This window comes from Streptopelia decaocto, assembly GCF_964273445.1.
Source record: "Streptopelia decaocto genome assembly, chromosome: 12".
NCBI lineage: Eukaryota > Metazoa > Chordata > Aves > Columbiformes > Columbidae > Streptopelia > Streptopelia decaocto.
In genome coordinates, this window is record NC_138667.1 from 16,876,020 (window position 1) to 16,899,080 (window position 23,061).

At 47.5% G+C, this 23,061-nt stretch overlaps 1 protein-coding gene across 1 annotated transcript in view; it reads left to right on the forward strand.

The window, feature by feature from the left end:
* The window catches only part of NRG2 (neuregulin 2), a gene marked incomplete at both ends in the record, with an annotated part of 162,384 nt that overhangs the window by 83,329 nt on the left and 55,994 nt on the right, over nucleotides 1-23,061 (forward strand). The window contains one exon of the mRNA XM_082063610.1: nucleotides 17,525-17,696. Within this exon, the coding sequence (XP_081919736.1) occupies nucleotides 17,525-17,696 (172 nt within the window). The remainder of the gene's footprint in view (nucleotides 1-17,524; nucleotides 17,697-23,061) is intronic.

Here is a 23,061-nt window from a genome sequence, read left to right on the forward strand (position 1 = left end):
GGTAAAGACATCAGTAAAGACACGGCACAATTTTGGGTTCTGTAGCCCTAGTACCTAGCCCTTACATATTAGTTACAGCGCACACTTATGCCTCTTCAGTGCTCATCTCTCTCAGCTAATTTGTCAAGGCAGGCTCATGGATGCTGATCTGTCCTGCTGATGATGGTGTAGGTCCTACAGACCCTTCCCAGGGCAAATGACCTGGTCTTCCACAGGCCTCCCAAGCTTTAATATATTTAATACTTGTGGCTCTTCTACTGGCCAACTTCCAGGTGTACGACTGCCCTCCCGAATCTGCAGATAAGCAGCCGCAATGCTGCTGTTGTTGCTTAGGACTTTCCTAAGCTGCATTTCAGGGAATTGCTCCTTTCCGTGGTTGAGCTTCTCCGTTCTACCTGCTGCTGAAGCAGGAGTGGCAAAGAAAAGTTGTAGGATGGAAATATGTTGATAGCAGCTTTCAAAACCACCTCTGTCCACATAGCATGTATTTGGTTGATTGTTTGAATTATTACCGCTTCTGGAGAGGTTGCCTTGTCTGTCCTATATTTAGAAAATGTGGGCAGGCCATGCAATTTTAAGAACAAGGCTCGTGTTAGCAGGGCCATTGCTCATTTCATGTGTTGTAACATTTTGCGTTGGTAATGTTTTGAGTCAGTGTTTGAGAGATGGCATGAGTCACAGCTCTGGTTTTCTTACGGGGTTAGGTAGGTGTCTTGTTCATTTTGGGGGGCCAGAAAGGAAAAAAAGAAGCAGTAGTAATCTGAAACACTGCCAAGAGTTTCGGTTTTATTGCCAGGACCGTGATAATCTGGTATTTCCCGTAAAGCCGCAGGTGTTGGACTTGCTTTATTTTCTGGCAATCTCCAATTTCTCTTATCCTTTGCAATCGCAGGGCAAAGCCAGACAGTGTGTCCTTTCTGGGGCCTAAACATTCACAATATCAAAGATAAGAACAGCCTCAAACACATCTCTAATTGGATAGCTCATTATATTTAATCCAATATCACCATTTTTAAGAAGGAGAAGAGGCCAAATTCATGATTCCTGAGCTGAGTTGAGCGTGTGGCATCTGCCTGTCCTCTCTTCCTTCCCCCTTCTTCTCTTTGTGGTCCTTTTTGCAGGTCAGAAGACACACCGAGTGTCTCTTGTACAGATTTTCTGTCTTCTCACCCTGATGGAGAATGACACATCCCTGAGCCTGCCCCATCTCTTCTGCCACATCCACCTCACTGTAATACTGGGTGCCCTAGCCTCAAAATGTCTTGGGTGCTTCCCCAGCAGGAGCATTGCTATTTTTTTTCATTCAAGCCTCAGGGCTTGTCTGCACAGGGAGGCTCTTGCAAAACATGCTTGGCCTAGGGTGTGAATTTAAAGGGAAAGGACTATTCTGCACCAGATTTCTGCCTTAAGCCCTCATCCTGCAGAAAGAGGGCTGGTATTTTTACCATGCTGCTGGATGGACTTGGTTGAAGAACTGCGCTTGACCTGAGCAGCCTAAGGCTCCTGTGGCAGCTCTGTTCTGAGCTGGCCTTGGGTTCTTCAGTTAGCGCCATGGAGGAGGTGAGGGGGTGGCAGGGAGGAGGCTGGTGCCACCAGGCTCCCTCTGCACCCAGAAAAGGGGGACCACTTCAGAGCAGAGCCCATCTTCGGGGTTCTTGGTAACCTCTGCAAAAGCCACCCTGGATAGAGAGGCTGTGCATAACAACCTGAGTTGACAGTCCCCCTTCCTCAGGTTTGGGCTTGGATTAGCTACTCGAGTCCCAACCTGTCAGAGCAACCTGGGACTCAACTTGATGAATTAGCCTGAGTCAGCAGCCCTTCCACGCTGTGCTCGTGGTCCACGTGAGCTGGCTGGGTTTCTGGGGCGGTGTGCTACGGGAGTTGCCTGTAGGTATGGCATTTTGGTTTGTAGTCTGCAAATATGGTCCTTGCTAAGAGCTATGGGACTGGCCACTCTAGCTGTCATCTGCAGCCCTCCTGTGCCTGAGCATGAAGCTTCCTGAAGCCTCCTCCTCAAATTCACCTCTCCAGCAGTGTCTCGGTCCCACCACACCAGATCTGAGATGCTGGGGAAATGGTCTTATGGGGAGCTGACTGCAGTCCATGGGTGGCCTGTGTCTGCTCAGTTGGGGTGGGAGGTGTGGTGGTGGTCCCCAGCCTGGTTTCTGGTGGTGGGTGGAGGTCCCATGCCCCTAGTCACACTGGTGCAAGGCTGCTGGTGCTTTCCATGTGAACCGTTACTGTGGCTCTTGCAAGGATGGTGTGTGAATAGGGAAGGATCTTTGCATTTGGGAGTGGGGGAAGTGGCCTTGGAAACTTCTTGCACCCCACAGCATTGAAACCTGAGGTCTCCGAAAGGAGAAGGGGCACTGTGACAGTACAGAAAGTCCCATAAAGGAAGCACTATTTTTTAATGTTGGTTTTGAGACCAAACATGGAAGCCCAGACATCCCTAACGCCTCCTGGTCAGTTTGCACTTAGGACATCAGTATCCCCTGGAAGCTGTTGTCTCTGCAGTGACTGAGGGCAAGAGCATAGCAGGACTGGCAAAAAGCGAGAGACATTTATATGAAGCACAGATATGCTGCCAGCTGGATTAACTAGGGTAAAAATGCATGTGGGGGTTATAAGCCTCTGGGCATCCGGGCAGAAAAACAGCTCTGTCCTTGAAAGAATGCAGAAGGCTTCCCTACTAGGAAGTTATTCAAAAGGAGTAAGTGATACTCGCTGCCATGAAGTGGACGTCCCTGTCTAGCAAGGAGCATGGGCTAACCCAACATGGCAGCCTCTGCAGCTTGGTGGTCTCTTCTGGCAGCTTTCGGTGCCTGTCATGACTCTCCAAAGCCTTCCCCTGTTCTTCGCTGCTGGAGTTGCCCCGTTAACAGAGTTGGCTGCTTGAGGACTCATCAGGGCTGAGATGATTTATTCCTCAGCCATTTATTGCAAATGAACCACTGGAAGTCTCTCAAAAGCTATCTTCTCTTGACCTAAGTTCAGCTAAATGTTTTAGCAGCATCAACTTTACATAACAAGTTAGAGGTAGAGGGAAATTCTGGAACAGTGAGGTTTAGGTTGTTGAAGAGTCCTCACTGACCAGGGTCTCTTGAAGTTACTTGGTTATTCAAAGGATCACTGTCACTGAGGGAGCCAGGAATTACAAGCCAACTGCCCCCCAAAAATGTGATGGCTTGCTTATTTACTCTGGGTATCTGATAAAAGCCCAAAATATCTGTATGGAGGCAGGTAATACTCTGCCAGCATTTACACAGTATTAAAATCTCTTGATATAGCCCTAGCACCCCAAATTAGTTCCAGTTGGTAGGGACAGGAGAGTGTCACATGGGCTGAGAGCTTGGGTGGGGAGGACCATGAACAATGGATTAGAATAAACAGCAGTGTACCAAATTGTCAGGGGAGTGAAGGAGAGCGCAGTGTTGGGAGCTCAAGTCTTGCCGATTGCTGCCCTTCATGGCGAGCCACACACAGTTAACCTCCGTGGGGCTCCTATAGCAGTGAAGGGGAGTCTGTGGAGCACCTGGGAAGATAGATCTGTTCATCTTCAGTTACCTGGGAAGGCTTTTCAGAATATCCTTCATATGGCAGGGCTGATGCATGATCCCGTCTGAGGTGTCCCTTTAACTTTTGTTCACAAAGACACTCCCAGTTAATTATCTGATATTTTGACCAGACATTTATTTATCACCAAATTACAAAGGGAGGGGTGCAAGTTGAAAAATGGGATTAAAAGCTTAATAGAGTAGGCTGTGCTTGACTGTGACGCTTGGTCTTAATGATCCCCTGGCCTTGGGTGACACCCAGGTAACTATTGGCCTGAGTCCTTGCTCAGAAACACCATTAAAACACCATAAAAGTGGATCTGGGGTGGATCCATCCTCTGTACGTATATGGGGGTCCTGTAACTACAAACAGCAGCACCTGGGTGAGCAGGAAGGCTTTCTTCTCTTGGTGTTTCAGGCTTGACCATTCCATAGAGGAGCTGCCACTGCAGGGACAGGCAGGGCATAAGAAGAAGAGCTGTCACCTCTCATGGAGTGTGTGTCCAAGTGGAAGCTCAGCTTCTCCACTCTGAAACCAGTGTGAACAGAGTGTGGCACAGCCTCAAAGCAGCACTGAAGTGTTTCTGAGCTGTGTGTGGAGCCCCTGATGCCTCATCCCAAACTGACAGAAAACCAGCACCAATATTCAGGTACCTGTCCAAGAGGATGATTCAGACCCTCTTGATTTCATGAGGACAGAGCTGCCTGGAGCTCTTCAGTGAGATGTTGGAGGTAGTCAGCATCTCCAGAAATGAAAGGAGGATGAGGGTGGCGCTTAAGAGTGATGTTCAAGGTTTTCAAGATAATTGATTTTGCAAAGGAAAGTTAAAAAAAAAAAAGGCATCTGACAGCCAAGGTGAATTGAGACAGGAAGGACAAAGATGTGTGATTTTTGGTTACTTGTGTTTGGAGGCAACTGGCATGGGCAAGGAGAACAAAACAGAAAGGAGGGGCAGTGTAAAGGTCTGGAAGACAAAGGGAGAGACAGGCTATCTCTTATGGGAATAGATGGAATATCTCTTTTGTACCTGGGGACCGAAAGTGCTTCACAGGTTTCAATAGTTGATAAGGTGGCTGGGTTCCCCATCAACTGGTAACAAGGGTGCCCTTGTACTGACAGCCTTTCTTGCAGGGACCCTGGGCCTTTTCCCAGGTAGGATCTCATGTTGCCTGTTGGAGAAGTTGTAAGGTTGGGAGCAGGTATATCCTTAAAGTCAGTGAGGTCCTGGGGCACTCTGTGGGATGCAGACTAGATGTGTAGTACTAGGCTGTTTGTGTGCTTGGGTCCTAGTGAGTTGGATGGATGTTGCTAGGCTGATACAACCTCAGGGCAGATATGTGATCTGCTCAACTTCTGAAGGCTTCTTCTAAGCTTATTCTTGTAATCCTGTGATTTGTTTTCCTCCTAAACCCTGTCTTTGGACCTTTCCAGGTCGGTTCTGTAGATGCTGAAGATGGTAAAGGTCTATCCAAGCCTTTCCAGGGCAGCTTCTCAGCACCTTCTAGATGTTTATCAGAAAGTCACATGCACAGACTGTTTCCTACAGAAAATGTTTCCCAGCAGCGACCCCACTCTTTCCATCAGGTGTTTCATACTGTGTCTCAGACCCCTGAACATCCCTTTGTTCGGTTTCTAGCTCTGCATGGAGCTATTCAAGGATGGCTTGAGGAGATGATGGAGGGGAGGAGCAGTGAGAGTGCAGAGGTGAAGGAGCAACTCTGGAGGAATTTTGCTTAAGCTGGAGTGTCTGGGCAAAGAGCAGCCTTCTTTCTTGTCTAGCTCAACTGCTTCCTTGCTTTCCCTTGTCACTCTTGTATGGAGATGAGAACAGTCCATGCTTATAATACAAGATGAATCCCACATTGTGCCTTGTCTTTTTCAGGTCTTCCTTGGATCTCAAGCTCCTTCCGCTTGTTGTCACTGTTGCTTAAAATTGGTGTTTGTGGTGGCATCCAGAGGTCCCAACTGCAGCATTGTTCCCCTTGTGCTATTCACAGCACAGAGTCATAACAAGAGACAGTCCCTGCCCCAAATATATTAAGTGGGATCTTTGAGAGGAAATGGAAGCACAGAGAAGGGATGTGAATTGTCCCACTTTACGCAACATTTCTGGGATAAAACCCAGCACTATTAATAGCCTTTTGCTCAACAACCATCTTTTGTTCAGAACTCTGGTTTTCACCTTCAGCTGTTTGCGTTGCGCAGGATCTGTTGGCAAGTCGTGATCCGCAGCTAAATGTAAAGCAGGTCCAATAAACCCCTATCCATTTTGAACTCAAAATAGTCTTTCTGCTTGGGCCACCAATATGTTGCCCATTGTCTTTTCGTCACCCACATTTTGGTGCTGCATCATTGGTCATTTTTTTGGTCGCTTACGTTCTGCTTTGTCTCCTAGAAAATGACTCGTGTCACAGCTTCCTTTGCTACTCTTCCCTAAATCATTTGGACAACCAGCAAGGGTTTGCTCACATCACAACCTCGAATTTGCTTTACATTCCTCCTTACTTGTTGGCCGTGAATAATCTATAAATTGAACTTTCTGCCGGAAATGTTTGTGGAAGCAGAAACTGTTGATTAAATTTTAACAAAGAGTCACAGGAAGCAAATTTTAAAATTGCAGCTGTATGTTTGTGATAATAAGAGCTCTGTCACTGCTGTCAGGGACTAGAATTGATGGAGGCCACAAAATCTCTTTATCCAACCAAAATGAGGCAGAGTTGCTTGATTTTTTTAAATATTTTTTAAGCACAAGCCAAAAACTGCTCAAGAGCAATTTACAAGCCAAAAATGAGCCGGTATGGCTTTCCAGTGAATAGTTCTGAAGAATATCGCAATGAGCAATATTCAAATATAAAAACGAGGGAAAATAAGGATAAAAAAATTAATCAGGAAGAGCTGACATCCTTGAGACTCCTGGCAGCCGTAAATCAGCCTGGTTGGGGGACATTTCAGTGTCAGCCACCCATCGCTGTGCTTCGGTGGGGGTCCAGAGCTATTCAGAACAATGCTGGGAAGCCGCACTCTGGACAAGGCAGGAGACACGCTGTGTTAGTGTCTCCACTGGGCAGTGCCCAGAGTCCCAAATGGAATTTACAGCTTCCCTGCAGCCCACGGAGGAGGAGGAGGAGGAGGAGGAGGAGGAGGAGGAGGAGGGTGGCCCCTTCTCCACAGGCTCGGACGCTCCCTCCGCTTGTCCAGCACAAGACACACCGGCCCCTCTTCACCGGTCGCATTCTCTTGTGCGGAGGGTCCCTCGGATTTGGGGTCAGTGCTTGGGAAGAGCAGAACTTGGCTCAACACCGGCTGTTGCTCCAGGGTGTCCTGGGTCTTGGGAGAATATGATAATATAGGGTGGTAATTCTGTCCACACTTGGGGTTTGGGCATGTCTATCTGGCCGCTTTGAAAAAGCTGTCTCAGGGATGATCTTTATTTTCTTTCCTTTTCCTGTGTTTGGATGAAAAACAGACCTGCGGTCACTGTCTGAGGTTCTTTTGGTGCAAGTGCTTTAAAGCGTTTCTTGAACTAACAGCAAAAAAACTTTTAATCTTTCTAATATAGCATTACAGAGAACAAACAAGTCTTTAATGCAAGCCCCAGGGTCTCTTGTGGGGAGATCCCGATAAAAACACAGCTTTCTGTTTTGGAAATACCCTCTGGTGGATTTGTCTAAACCCTACCAGAGACAATGGTGAACTTTCAAAGTAAGCAGAGACATGGAAAAAAATATTGTAATTAAGACTGCAAGTGGTTGTTTTTTGTCATGGAATGTTAGTGAATATGATTTTATAGGTTAAAAGTTGAAAATCCCCCACCTCAGTGTTAGAGACTGCTAATTGAATTTGTTTCTCCAGACATTAAGGCTTTGTTTTTGGAATGCTTGCCTCATTCAGTGTTTCCACCTGGTCCTGTGTGAAACACTGGAGCGTCCTCTGGCCCAGGGCTTCCGGGAGGTCCAAATAGCCAACAAAACCTTGCAAGCTTGACTGCCGCATCTGACCTTCACTTGACCTCCGCCTGACCTGAATTAACATCTTTGCAACTCTTCCCGAGTTTTCCTGATTTTCCCCTACTTGTTAAACGTTGTTTAGAAACACCTGTTAAAAGTGGCTCTCACCTGTAGGTCTGCTGGGATAGGGATTCTGTGCTGGGATTTTGCTGGTGTGGGCTGGGTTTGAAGGGAGATGCTGCAGACGGTGCTGCGTGTTTATGGTCTTCCTGACATCAGACTGCACAGCTCAGTCATTTAACACCCTCATTCTATTTAAAGACAACATATTAAGAGATATTTTCATATTATGAAAGAGATGTCCAGAAGTGCTGTGCTCTCTAAAGCTAAGACTGCATCCCTGGTCCTTCAGTTTTACACCAAACTTTGATGGTCGTGACACAGGGCTGGCAGAGAGAGAAAGGTTTACTTGATAAACCCTGCACCTCGCTCAGAGGATCGGTTGCATTTATCTGTTTGTAGCGACTGGTTTATCTGCAGGACTGGGTGGCTGGTGGTTGGGGTTGTTCTGTACCCATGGCATTGCAGCAGCTCTTGTTTTTGCAAGTTTACCTGCAATGCTCCCACCAGTTCATGGCGGTGTGTCCTCTGTCCTTGTGTCATTGCAGAGCCCAGGCAGTGCAGGCAGTCTCTGTTAAAAGAATTTCAGGTCACTTTTAACTGAGCCTTTTTTTCCCCATGTTTTAATGAAACGCTCCTGTGGTCCATAGAGCTGTAAAACAACAAATAGTTGTTTTTTTTCATGCCTTTCTAGAACCGATGATATTCCATAAATGGCCATTTTACATCAAAAACTCCTTCCCTGTAACCTGAAGCATAGTCTTGAGATTTACCATGACCATAAGGGGTCTATATATGGTTTAATGTACAGACTTAATAATAGACATGTAATGAAACAAGTTTTTTTGCTGTGATAGATTGTTTTGTCTCCTGGGGTGAGGGTTACACTTTTCTTTGGTGACTGAAAGATGATGGATGCCCCCTCAGGTCTTCATCAGGGTACTAGGGCAAGAAATCTGTTTGTTGGTTGGGTCCTGACTGGCACTCCACAGAGTACGGGTGGGCCATTTGTGTAGCTGATTGTGAAGATCGAGATAAAGCTATATTTTATGAATTACTGTTTCCAAGGTCATCTGAAATGGAGCAGTTCATAAAATATATCTTTGTTCAAAGATATATTTGATTATATAAAATATGATCCCCGAATCAATTGGGTACAAACAAGATGTTGCCTTTAGGGTTGAAAACACATTGTTAGAGGCATGAAGAGCAGAAATTGTCACTGCTGTCTTTGTGTGGCTATTGTTTTTGGTTTTAATAGGAACAGAATGAATGACATTTTTCCACCAGACCACTTATGCTCAACTATACCTCCAGGACAACTTCCTGGCCAAAAATATTCAAAACAAACAAACACAATAGCAATTCTACTCCAATTACATTGTTTGCAAACCAGCTAGTGTTCATAGAGTACTAGGTTTGGCAAATCCAAGCACTTCAGCCCTGGATTTTAATATTGGATAATTTTATGTGAATTACTTGTAGCTGTTGTGCTATTCAGATAAGCATTTCAGTGGCCAGGTGCATGGGCACCTCCAGCATTTCTACCCAATCTGTGATAAAATTATACTGTAGCTGTCCTAACAATTTGGGTGAAAAGGCTGGGTATTGGGAAGACACCCTTGCCCAGTGGCCAAATGCTCATTGGTTTCAATGGAGCTGAGATTTCAGCCGAGGGCTCTGGACCAAACCATACACCAATTTCAAAACTTTCACTTGAAAGAACAACTAAATATTGAGTATGGGGAAGAGAAAAGAGGAGGAGAGGAATTTATCAGTTACTCTTTTATAAGAGTGAACCCAGTATTTGTAACTGAACTTGATGGCTTTGTGGCACCTTTTGCTGTAGTTTGGACTGCCAGAGGGATACTATAGAGAGCAAACCTAAATCAGCAAACCTGCCTGCGACTGTCCAGTCAATTTTCTTTGGCCTGTGGGAATGGTCATGGGAATACTGATTGTTGTAACTCACAGTTTTAAATATATATAGTGCTGTAGTAATGTAGTGCACTGTAGTAATTTCTCTTCCCTGAGATAGAGGTCCACAGGGACCTGGTTAGGGGAAAAGAACTTGTGTGGTGGGAGTGCTATGGGACACATAGTGAGGAGTAATGCAGTTGTTCTGGCTCCAGCAAGGTTTACAAGCTTGATTCCAACCTCAGGTCTACTGAGCTCAGGCTTTCCAGCATCTTCAAGCTTCCGGTCATTTGTGTCGTCACTGCATCACAGTCTATGAGTCAGGGGGGTGGATGTTCTCAGCAGAACTTCTAGGACCTGAGGGAATGTCTCCTGCGTTGTCATACCTGGTGTCTCCAGCTGTCAAAGTGGGACTTCATCCCAGGAACAGACTCCTGCTGCCATACCATAACACATAGCACATGCCAGGCACAGAGTACATCTCCTCTGTCCTTGGAGAGTTTGGGTTACTAACCCTTGCTGAAGCCTATATCTTTGCATTTACTGCACAGATAGACCCACAGATACTGGAGGTGAGGTGTAAACACCCAAAGTGAGCCACATTGTCTAGTGCTGTCTCCCACAATGGAGTCCCCACCATCACAGATGTAGTAACAGAAATGTGGTTATGTGTTAATTAAAAGGCCCAATAGTGCCTACAGCAGAATACTGTCCCTTGGAAATTCAGATTTGACGTTGTAGTTCACCTGCCATATACCCCTGTGCAGGATGCAGAGATCCGAGGGACTGCTGCAGTGTGCGAAGAGTCACATTAACAGCTATGAGAAAGTCTGATCATCCTTTTTTGCATAAACTGGAAATGTAAGTTGCCTAAAGCATAAAGCATGTTGCAGATACTGTATTATATTTTACAGGTGCTACATTATATTTTATATTCTCAATTTGAAGCCCGTAGTTACCCACTGGTGGGTTGTGGTAGAGGTTGGAACAGGATGGTATGTCCGTTTGATATCGAGGTTCTCTCCTACATGCTCTGGACTGTTTGTGGACATTGTGTCCATCCATTGAATAAAGGCAGGATCTTTTGCACACTCCCTTGTTGCAGATACAGCTTTATGTAAATACAGCCCTCTTACCTTCAGTGGCATTGGAGGGTCACAGGCCCAGAGAAGTTCTTGCAACCCTGCCACCAAAGAGCTGAACTCCATTTAGAGTCCCAGCTGCAGATGCCACAGACTGCCTAGATACACAACAGTGACTGCGTTTTCACCCTCTCTATAAAAAACCCAGAAAAAAAGGAGGGCAAACAGAGCACGTTAAGTGTTGAACAAGACGTTTTATCCAAGAGGGCCCCATGCTTCCATTCCTTCTGGGTGGACGGAGCTTTCTTCAGAGCAGGTCCCTCTTTGACAAGTTGGCATTTGCAGCCAGTATTGAAATGGCCAAAGAGTCAAAGTGAGCAGGAGCTACTGCTGAGATTCAGTTTTGTCTCCTTGTCAAATAAAGGTCAAAGCAAACAGAGACCAAAGGAGCATCACCTCCGATAAAAACAGTAGAGGCAGCAAGCATACTGGAAGCAGCAGGTCTGCATTAGCTGAGAATTAAGATGTATTAGCCCAGTGCATAACACGCTGACCCACCAAAGACACATCTGGTCTCTGGACCCGCATGGTGATGCCCTGTGCCAGGAACATCTGTCCTCACCTTGTAGTAGAGATGACAGAAATGGGAAAAATTCTGTTTGGTAAGGAGTCACCATCTTTGCCGAAGTTTATGTTTGAATATGGAGCAAGTCAAGGCTGCAAAGCATTTTCCACAGAAAGATGAATTCTGGGATTTTCTGTCTTGGAGAACAGTGAAACTTTCACATCTGTGGTTCCCTACATAAAAGGGAAGGTCTGTACTCCTACGGGTGCGACTTTGAACAGCAAAGTGTTGGGTGGCTCCAGAGGAGCTTAGGGCATGGCAAGCTTTGACACGTGGCTTAGGCGGCTGTCATGGCTTCAGATCTTGTACATCAATGGCAAGGAACCTGGAAGCATCAAGGACTGTGCTTGTAGCATCCTTTGGGTGTTCAGGTTTCCCTGTGGTTGCAGACCCTTAGAGACACTGCCAGACCTGCAGCTTCCCCACCCCAGCACAGTAGCCCAGAGGCTGGAAGCCCTGGCCCACGTGTGGAAGGGCTGTCCTGGGGCCAGTGGCTTGGGTGGTCTGAGAAACACGGCCCGTTGCTGACAGATCACCTGTGCAGCTTCCCTCAGAGTGGAAGAGGAAGAGAGGAAGAGTGTCCTGGACCAGAGGATTACAGTCGGGTGGGAGGAGTGTGCTGAAAGCCATTGCTCTGATGTAGGCATGTCAAGGCATCACCTGTGAGTTTGGAGGTCAGAACTCCCCTTGCATATCCCCCCATTCCTGTGGGAAAGCATGTTTTAGCTTCCCTTTTCCATAGCCTTGGGAATTAGAGCTAAGTTGCCTTCCTCCTCAGCATCTCAGAGAGACACAGAAGGATCCTGTCCTCCCGGTTCTCCAGATCCACCTACCAAAACACTTTGCCACCTGTCGTGTGCCAGGCGGTGTGGGGACTGTCCAGTGGTTGGCACTGCATCTGCTGGAGGAGACCAGGAGCACAGGTCATGTCTTCTCACGATGTCCATTTCCAGGAGATCACAGATGTGTCTGTAGATTGTCCGCTCTACAGGATCTCCCCCAGCGAGCAAGATACAGCTCTTGAAATAGTGGTTGTGGCTGGTGTTAAAGCGTTTACTGAGCACCTTTCCCAGGATGACTTGCTCTGCTGTGTGCTGCCAAGGTGTTGTTTATGTATGATGCTTTGTGGGTGGGATGTGGTTTTGTTACTGCTCCATTGTTGGACTCTGTTTGGGCACTCTGCCCATTTATGATTAATGATGTTTTGAGTTGAGGCTCTAAGATGTTTTCAGGCATACTCCAGGTACCAGAAGTAAAAGAGGTGTTGTTATCATCTAGGTAGTTCAATGTAATATCAAATGTAATCAGAAGTGAATTAATTAAAGCAGTGTAAGTCCTTTTAGGGTGGATGTTCAAGCAACTCATGGCATAATTTAGAGCTCAATTTTTTAGACTTTTGTAACCCTCTCCTTGCCAAGAGAAGGTGGTAACTTGGCAGTAGACTCCAGGAATGCTAACAGAGGGCAAACCTCTCCTTCAAAAGCCTCTTAGTAGAAACATGACTCTTAAAACACGTTAGGGAATTGCATGCATGTGTTGATCCAGACCCTGGCACTTTTTAGGGTTAATTCTTATGGCCTACACAGCTAGCGTAGGCTGGGATCTAATGGTTGCTTGGGTTTCATCTGATTTGGAGTGAGCAAAAACCAGTAGAAAATCTGTATTTATTGTTGGTCTCAGCTCTACCAGGATTAAACCTTCCTTTCTGCAGCAAGCCATACCCTTGATGTGGTTGTCAGTTAGAAAAATTGCCTGGGGTGGAGCTTGTGTCCAACTCAGGCTTTGTGAGGCTGGTAAGTTTTCACCCCCACAGAGACGAGACTCGAATTCGGATGGAAGAGGGGTTGACAGGATTGCAAGGTGACCAGAGATATGGATCCTGAATGGTTGCCTCATTCTGACATGCACAGCCAAAACCTCCTCCCTGTTCTCCTGAACCCAGTGTCGGGGTGGCCGCGTGGTGTGTGTTGCTGAACCAGCTGATGGGGGGACCACAAGCTGGCAGACCGGAGCCGTGAGATTCAGATAATGAGGAGCTCCAACAGCAGTTTGGCTTGAATGAGGGGATTTGGGTGGCCCCGGTTTGGTGTTTTGGCTCTGACGAAAGCCGTGCTGGCCACATCTGAGCAGCAGTAACCCATGCAGAGGAGACTGGGAAACTGGGGGCTGGTGGAAAAGTGGGGAAATTGGACCTGAACCCCTCTTGGTATGTGTCTGAGGCTGTTTGCTAGGGACAGTATGTTATCTTCATGTGCATGAAGCTAGTGACTTGATTTTTCCAATGCGTTTAGAGTACCAAACATGGAGGAGACCAAAATGACCCAAAACATTCAGAACACTAAAAAAAGGAGGCATTTTAAAAATCTTCACCTCTGTTTGAACCATGCTTGTGACTTTCTGAGCTGCTGTGATTTGAACAGGGCAGAGATAGGTAATGGGTAGATGTTAAAGCTGAAAATGAACAAAAATGTAAAACATTGTCTTTGACATACTCCAGTATTAGCACTCTGTCTGCTGCTTTAGTCTCTCAAGCTACTTTAGTTTACTGCTGGAGAAGGTTGAAAGGTGATTCATTCATAGTTTACAAGTACCTAAAAAGGAAAGAGGTTTCTGGTTGCTAGATGGGATTCAAATTTACCAGAGGAGAGCAGAGATCTGTTGGCTGGAAGCCAAAGGCAGAGAAATTCAGGCTAGGAATAAGGGCTGCAGTTTAAACAACACAAATAAAAACCAGTGGAAGGTCCTTGGCTGGCATTAAGCAGGCTCATCAGCAGTTAATGGCTCTAAGTGAGGGTTTTTCTAGAAGGTGCGGGAATTATGAAGAGAGCGTTTCCAGCCCAGAGCGAGGCTGCGCATCCCCGGTGAGCGGAGCAGCCTGTGCATGGCCCTGGGTGCTGCGTGCCCAGGCTCTGCCAGCTCTTCCCGTGCTGCTGTCCGAGCACAAGCCACATCTGTAGTGCAGCAGCGAGGCGCACAGATGTGCGGGACGCCAGGGAGCGCAGCTCTGTTTCTTTGCGCTCAGCGCAGTCCAAAATGTTTCTGGATTAGGTTCCCCTTTCACTGGCCTGTCTGCTTCAATCAGGGAATTACAGCCCGTGAAGTGTGGCCTGTGAGCTGAATGCACAGTCCCTTTACCCCCCTGCAGTGAGACAGCTGAAGACCTGCAATGTGGGGAGGAAACATGTTGTTCTCACCTATTTCTGTGCAGGACTCTGCTGGGGGGTGCGATGCAGGCAGAGCCCCTGCCCTGTGTGTCAGCTCCATCTCTGCCACGCTTGGCAGATGTCTCTATGGACTTGTCATGTAGTTTATCACTGATGGCCAGGAGCACAACGTGCAAGAGGTGCGTAAGTCTGGGTGAGATTTGGTTCATGTCAGTGGAGAGGAACTGGGTAATAGAGATCTTGGAAGCTTCCTTCCTTGTCCTTGGCCCTCTCCTTCAGCAGTCTCCAGGTTTCTGGGCTTGCTGTGCTCTTGCCAGCATTTTCTGGGGAGGGGGGCAGGCTTGACGCATCTTTCTCCGAGGACATGCTGCCTACTTCATAATTCTGCAGACCACAAGCCTGGAAATAATATGCAGCAAATGCACCAATGCCAAGGTCAGGACCTTCCCAGTATTTAAGGCATATATATATATACTGTTGGCATGGCACAGGGTGACCTCAGTGTACAATAAAAGCCAACTGACACACACATTCAGACAGAATAAATATTTGTCAGAGTCTATTTCTCTATTCCCCAAAATGACCCCTATAAAAGCAAGGTCCTGTTTACCTTCCTGGCTCTCTGTGCACAGTGTTCTGGGAAGAGACAAGCTCTCTTCTCCATTCATTGCCTTCCTGCTCTTCTGAGTGACCCATTTCTAAGCAAGGATCAGGGCTATTGGCTTCACAAAACTAAGGACACCTTGAATTTTCACAGAACTCCTGAAATTTTGGGAAAATTGAGATTATTGTTTTTCAGAAGTCTGTCTGTGCCGAAGCATGATGACCTGGGGAAGCAATGCAAGATGCCTGTGTGCAGCCTGAAGCGATTGCCGGCAGCTGTCCTGCCCCATTAGCACACGTGCAGACCCCTCCATCCCGTTGCCTGTGGCACAGGTTTCTAGGGAGCCTGCAGCAGGCTTGGATGTGCAGAAATTATGTTTGGGAAGAATATTCTGTGGGGTTTATTATTTTTCTTTCCTTGGTGTGCTAAACATGCTTCTTTTGCACTCCTGGATATTAAGTTTGCTTCTGTGCCTTGGCTCTAGTGTAGCTGTGCAGCTGTAGTGTGTTTGGGAGCAGAGCGGCTGTGTTACCCCCCATGCACTGCCAGGCACCGCTCCTCTCACCACCACAGACATCGCTGGGTTTGCCTTTCAGTCCATTCGTGTTACCCTGAACTTTTCCATCTCTGTCCATTTTTGTATCTTTTAGATTAGGGGCAGTCTAGCTTCTGATGCCGTCGCAGATAGAACAAAGGAATATGAGAGTCCTCAGAGCTTCCTACCATGGGACCATATGTCGGACGATTGCTGTGCTTTTTATTTTGTATAAGATCACTTCCAGCAAAAACAGTCTTTAAATAAAACCAACCTACAGAAGCTTAGCTTGACATGAAGAGTGAAGAATGAGAGGAGATATACAAATAAAATAATGATTACTCTAATGAAACGCATCCTGTTCACAGAATCCCAGAATGTCACGGATCGGAAGGGACCTGGAAAGCTCATCCAGTGCAATCCCCCCATGGAGCAGGAACACCCAGATGAGGTTACACAGGAAGGTGTCCAGGCGGGTTGGAATGTCTGCACAGAAGGAGACTCCACAACCCCCCTGGGCAGCCTGGGCCAGGCTCTGCCACCCTCACCGGGAAGAAGTTTCTTCTCATATTTAAGTGGAGTTCTCTTGTGTTCCAGTTTGAACCCATTGCCCCTTGTCCTATCACTGATTGTCACGGAGAAGAGCCTGGCTCCATCCTCTGACACTCTTTCCATATTGATCCCTGGGAATGAGTCCCCCCTCAGTCTCCTGTTCTCCAGCTCCAGAGCCCCAGCTCCCTCAGCCTTTCCTCACACTGGAGATGCTCCACTCCCTTCAGCATCTTGGTGGCTCTTGTTCCTCGTTCCTTGATTACTTTTCCATATCACAAGATCAGAATGCGCTAGGCAATTAAAACATGGCTTGTGCTTATTAGACAGAGGAAAACCTGTAACACGTCTTAGACAACTGGAAACCATTGTTACCAATATTCTTAAGGCAAAACCAGCAACTGGCTGTTTTCTTTTTTAAGGTTAATGCTGGAAAGAAAAAGGGAGCTGGAAGAGTGCAGAGCTGTCAGTTGAAAGAAAAATTACAAGCCCGCTAATCCTTTCTTGTCAGGTATCATATAAAGCATGGCAGAGATTGATAAGAAATGTCTCTGGCTGGTGTTCCAGGTGCATGGTAAAATCATGTTTCTCCAACACCCAGGAAAGCTCACATGCAGAGCCAGGCTTCCAACTGGAAAGGCTGCTGGCCAACCTGACATCGCAGGTCCTAAGGCCATTTTAAATAGCTTTATTCTTTCACTTTTCCAACCACAACCTGAGGCACAGCTGTCTCTCCCATTCTCATCCTTTTTTGAGCGGGTTTTCATTGCAGCCCCTTGCAGGAGCTGTTGCTCTCCTGCTGACACTGTCACACCAAATGACTGTCCATCTTAACAGCATCCATGGCACATGCTGCTGAGGGACGCGGGACCTCTCCTCCCACCTGCCCCTGCTCCTTCTGCAGTGAAATGCTCCAGCTGTGGTTGAAGGGGCTGTGGGATTGGTGGCACGGCCATCAGCAGTGGCAGAGGTCGTGGGGTTGTTGGTAATCATCAGCAGCAATGGAAGGATGCGGAGAAAAATAGTCTCCAAAGAACCTGAGCTCCTGCATCCCTGACTCTGTCCTGGTGGGATGCCTGGGGAGCAGAGCAAAGCCCGCCCTGGCAGGAGACACGTGGGTCCTGCCTGCATGAGTAAGGGCAGCCATGGAGCAGTTGGGTTTGGCCACATGGAGCAGAGAAAAGAATGAGTCAGGGCCAGGGGCTCCCTCTGATCCCCACGGGGATGTTTCTGACTCCGTGCTCCTTCCCTGCCTTTGTGCTGGTAAAACTTGGGTCGCCAAGCTGGGCTGCAGCCCCTCTCCAGCTGTCACACAGGGGCAGCAAGCGCTTTTCTCAGGGGAGGGGGCTCGGTGGGCTCACATCGTTGGTGCGCAGTCTCTGAAACAGACAGGTTTCACATTATCTGGTTTCTCTTTTTGTAGCTGTCCCTCCCAAACTGAAGAAACTGAAAAGCCCAAACGTTCACGTCGGTGAAAAGATCTCACTGAAATGTGAAGCGACTGCTGGCAACCCTCAGCCATCCTACAAATGGTTTAAAGACGGCAAAGAGCTGAAGAAGAGCAAAGACATCCGGATCAAGTATGGGAATGGGAAGTAAGTATGTTACGGGACTGCTCTGCCTCTGCTCAGTGATGCTGTGTCTGGGTCCAGGGGACTGGCTAGAGTGGTGCTGTGCTCTCTGAGTCACTGCTGAGCAACACTGAGATGCCTCCTAGGAGTCACAGGACCACGCACAGCCCATTTACCATGCTGGGGAGAGTTGAGCAAGATTCCCAGTTTCCTCCAGAGAAGCAGAGAGGAGCATGGCATGCACAGAATAGCTGCTAGGTTTGTAGACAGGGTTGTCCTTGGGTAGCTCTGCCACTGGGTATCTGCGACAGGCGTCTAGTGACCTAGGGAGGTGACACTTTCCCTTCTCGCTGTAGATTGGCTGTAGGCAGCTCAGGTTACCTGGGGTGGATCCTGCTTTGTGATTAGGGGTTTGAATGCAGAAGCTATTAAAACTCAGTGTTCACCCCACCAGCCATCAGGGAACCTGCAAAACTGTGGGAGGAATCGCTCTGTTCTCCCCTGAATTTAGGTGAGCTCGAAAGCATCTAAGGCAATTGCAAGGATGCAAGTGCACACCATGATACTGTGATTAGGACCCATAGTCACCCTGCAAGCTGTTGTCTCACACAAGACCTTGTGTTGCTGCACCCAGGGCAAGCGCCATCGTGGCTCCCCACTCCCCCCACACTGCAAAGTTCTCGGACAGCTGCTCCCAGTGTCATCCCAGGGACCGCCTCGTTCAGGCAATGCAAAAACACCAGGACAAACAGGCCCCAGCGACTAAGCTAAGGGGATCTCACTGGAAATCGATTCAAGTGCATCCATGTTGATATTTTTCAAAGCCAAATATTTACATACGATGTATCTTAAAATTATTCCATAATTGTGACTATGCTTATATTCATATAACCTGACCTAGCTAAATACAAAGTCAGCTCACAACTGCCTAACCCCTTGGAAAACTTGAAACTAATTCTTTGCTAACATATGTTATGTCTGAGTGTGTGAAAGATAGCTCACTTCTTATCATTATGGGCTTGATAGAGTATTATTTTTCAAAATCAGAAGCCATTAAAAAAATCAGTTATAAAATCAGTTAGTGCTCGAATGGGTTATTGTTAATTGCTCTAATTTAATTTCAGTCCTGTTGCTTTTGATTTCAAAGTCACACCCAAAATGCTTGGCCTCCTTCATAATAACTGTGGGATTCGTGGCTGTTTTGAGATGAGGCAGAGCGGGGTCAGTGGAAGTCTTAGGATGGGAACACCAGCGGATCCAGGGGAACTGGATGTATCTAGTGGATGTGGACTGCTCAGGAGGGGCTGTCTGGGCTTGCAGGCAGCAGGGGCAGGGCAGAACTGTGCCTGCCTCTTTGCTCTGTCACCCTCAGTCTTTGTGTGGCCCTTGTCAGCCTCATGGCCCCAGTTGTTTGCCGATGGGTACTGGAGCTGGGATGTCCTGAAGGAAGGTCTCCACTGCAGCCAGGGTGGGAGCCTGCGGGTCCAGCCCATGTGGACTCTGCATCCCTATGGGCAGGCAGCTTGTGGGACCCTGAGCTTGCTGGCACCAGAGTCTCACAGGGATGTTAAGGGACTAATTTCCTCAGAGCTAGAGAGCAATCGGCCTCAGACGAAACACCCAGCAAAAGGGATCCTGATGATGGTGAGAAGTGCCTCTTGCAGCATTTCCCTGCTGTGGTCCCAGAGACCATAGTGCCTCCTGGCACCCTGTGTCCAGCACAAAGCTGTGACAGGACGGCATCCCACCCACAGTGATGCAGGGCAGGCACGCACCCCCTGGCTCAAGAACGGAAACATATGGAAGAAGGTTGATCCCCTTTCCTCAGGACACTGCTGTCAAGTCATAATTTTGCATTTACCAGTTTCCATGGCAACGCGCTGTCTCACGGCCTGCCAGTGACAGGCTGAAGACGTGTGCGTGCTAGAAGTGCTTCCTGCTGGCAAAATAAGTCCAAGGATAAACAGTTTAAAGAAAGCTGGGCACCTGCCTCCTCCAGTGTCCGAGGCTCCCTCAGCAGCAAAGGTGTAAGCCCAAAGCATCCCCCACTGATCTGCCCCCAGAATCGCTTCCCATCCCTGCTTCTGCTCCCTGCTGCCATTAAAACATGCCATTAAGTGGAGAGCTTGTCTGTGTGGGGCTGAGTCTGGCTGTGGAGACTAGACTCAAGCAGCTGTCAAGTTGGGACAGCTCTGAGAAGACAAGCTTTTGTTGACCGTTTGCCCCTTGTTGAGCAGTCAGGAACACTCGAGTGCAGGAACACTTCTCCAGGCAGATCTGGATGCATCTGTGCACAGCTGGTCTGGCATCCTCAGCTTTCAGGCTCTCCTCTCCACTGGGTTTGCTAGGTCTCAGTGCTTGAAAACACCGTGAGGACACAGTGCTCATGGCGTTGGACCTGCCTCCTTCTGGTCTTGGTTGCATGCAATAAATGTTAAAAACGTCTCTGTGCCTGCAGGCTGAGGATCAAGGGAGCTCTCATGACTTTGCATATCTCCATTAAGTAGCTAGTGGGGCTGGTTTTAGTAGAGGGACCCAAAACTGGACATAGGATATGGTTGTACATCATTACTTCCAGCATGCTAGGAGGGGACTTCAGGAAAGAATTAAGCATCCTATACTGTAAAGCTCACCCTCTGATGATTAATTCAAGAATAATGGGGTTTCCAGAGGGCTAGAATTAGAGCACTGGGGAGGGACTTTCATAGAGAAGGTAAAAATTATCATGGACTATGCAGCAACTGGCCACATGCATAGGACCATTTCTTTAAAAGTTTGATCCGAAGACCTGATAGACCTGTTGGAGCCAGGCAAAAGGATCCCTGCCAGGATGTGGAGGTGTTGTCCATAGTGTTTCCCTTGGCCCTGTGAGTCCTGGGCAGAGCTGGGCTCAGCTCTGCGTTGGACTCTGCAGCTCTGTGGTCCTTAGACAGCATGCAAAGGATTAGGATGAGAGACAAGAAGAACATGGTTGCCCTCTGTGACTCATTCCTCTACTGATCTGTGCCTGACTTTCCCCCCTGTATGTTTAAAAGGCCTTGAGATCTCTAGCTAGATAGTGTGACCAAAGTCCTTTTTTTTTGTGATCAAGTTTTCATCTGGTCCCACTGGCCTCACTAGAGTTAGGAATCTCCTTGAAAATAAGGCAAGTATATGTTGTGAGGAGGAGAGGAGCAGTTAACTGCATGTCAGCAATTCAGCCTTTCCATCAATCATCTTCCCTCTTCTTTTTTAAACTTACCGGCAAAACTTCTGGTGCCATCAGGCAAAGAAGTCATGTTTTCTTCAATGGGTATTTGCTGGAGGGAGGGGAACTATTCTGATTCCTCCTTTCTGAACTGCATGTTCCATCTGTAATTAGTAACAGGCTGAGGCAAGCCTGGCTTGCACGAAGAGGAAACTTCTCTTTAAGGTGGAAGAAATTATTGGCTGGAATTTCATCTCCTGCTCAATTTAAATAAAGCACAGTTGATGGTGAACCTAGAGAAATTACCCAGCAAGAATTACATGCAGTAGTGGTAGAATAGCATAGTGAGCAGCTCTGCGTCTGATCTGCCAAAGCGATAGCATATCCTGCTAAGTGCACCTGAGATCTGGTTGAGGCCACTGGCTACCAAGAAGTTAAGGTTGAGTTTTGATTCTTTGTCCTGGCAAATGGTCAGATGCCAGTTGTGGAGACAGTCAAGGGAGTTTCTGTTTGTGGAGGTGCAGGGAACCTACCCAGCTCCAGGCTGTGCTCAGGGCTCAGCTTGGAGACACGTAGGTCTTCAGCTGGAGTCAGAGCGGGTCCAGGAGCCTGGTAGTCTCCTAGCTGTGGCTGTCCTTACAGCCTCTTCTCTTTGTGTGCTCTTTTACCAAGGAAGATTGCTGGGGTGATGAAGTAGGCATATCATTAGATTAGAGAGGGTTGGCAGTTCAGTTTGGGACAGGCTAACCATATGACATCTCTTGGGAGTAGTGTCCTACTTTCAGTATCACCAGGAATCCCTATTGTTAGCCTGTAAGTGGAGCCAAGGGATACCCTCCTCTCCTGTTTCTGTACAGTAGTCCCCCAGGCGATGCTGGTTGGGGCAGATTCATTGCTGGGGTCTTCCTTGTAGAGCTCCCTGCTGTAGATTATTCCCCACCCACAATGAATGGGGCTGTGGTCTTCCCTGTACAGCTCACTGCCCTGGAATGAAGGCAAAAAAATAATAATAATGCCAAAGCAGCAGGGGAAAGAGAGTGCCAATAAAGATAAATGATTTCCTAATTAAGCCTGGAGACAAGGAGGGGCAAAGAGAACTGTTGAAGCCTTGTGGGAGCCAGAGTGAACCCAAGCAGGCTATACCACCACTCTGGCAGGGGTCTTCAGGCTGACATTTTTAAACAAAGGAAAAGGCTCATTTGACAATGGATCTTGCAAGAGCAATTCCAGATGCCTTGAAGCTAAGGCTCTTCTCAAGCACCGGTGGTGTTATAATCACCAGGGGAGCTTCTGACTTGCTAACTCTCACGATGTTATTATAAGTCTCTGATATTTGGGATTTGGTTTTAGCTGCTGAAGGCACTTTATTGGAGGGGGGTGTGAAGGAGAGCATCTCCTTTGTTTGTCTGCTTGTTGTTTTAAAGGAGATGATGGACATCATCTTGGCCAATGCACCTGGGACTGAACCAGGGAATTTGAGAACTGAAAGAAGAAGCAGTTGGGTCTTGAGCTAGAACAATCCAAAAACTTTACAAGTTTGGGCTCCTAAGAGATTCAGGGAATGGGCATTAATCAAACTTGACTGAGTTATAGTGGCTAACAAGTTACAGCCAGATGCCGGGCTGCTTCAACTGATGATGTGTGCAAACTTAGAGGTGAAAGGAGCTTTACGTGCCTGAAATTTAGTTTGTTTTTTCTTTTTCCGGTGATGGTGGCTGCTTAAAAAAACAAACAAAGAAACAAACAACCCCCAAAAACCAACCAAACAAGAAAACCCAGCACCAAACAACACCACCACAACACACCAGCAACATCTCTCCCTACAGACTTTAGCCCACTACAGTTGCAAAATGTTAGAGATTCAGCTGGAGCACTCATTGAGACATGAGCTGAAATTTCATTCATCCAGTTGTTAAAGTGCTCAGCCTTGAGCAAGGAGAGCCAGGGTGAGGGCTGTTCATCTGGGACAGCACGTTATATACCTACAGGCATGAATTTGCCAGGTCCCCTTCACAGGCACTGAGGATCTGTGACACATACCAGTTGCAGAAAAATGACTTGGGAAGGAAAGAATGACATGCATCCCAAAGGCTCCAGACTCAGAAAGGAGCCCCCAAACAGTAACCATGGTGATACGTTTCGCAGAGGTTTTTCAGGGGTAGTTCTCTGTCAGTCTGAAGGTGCCATCCCTTTCCCACCATC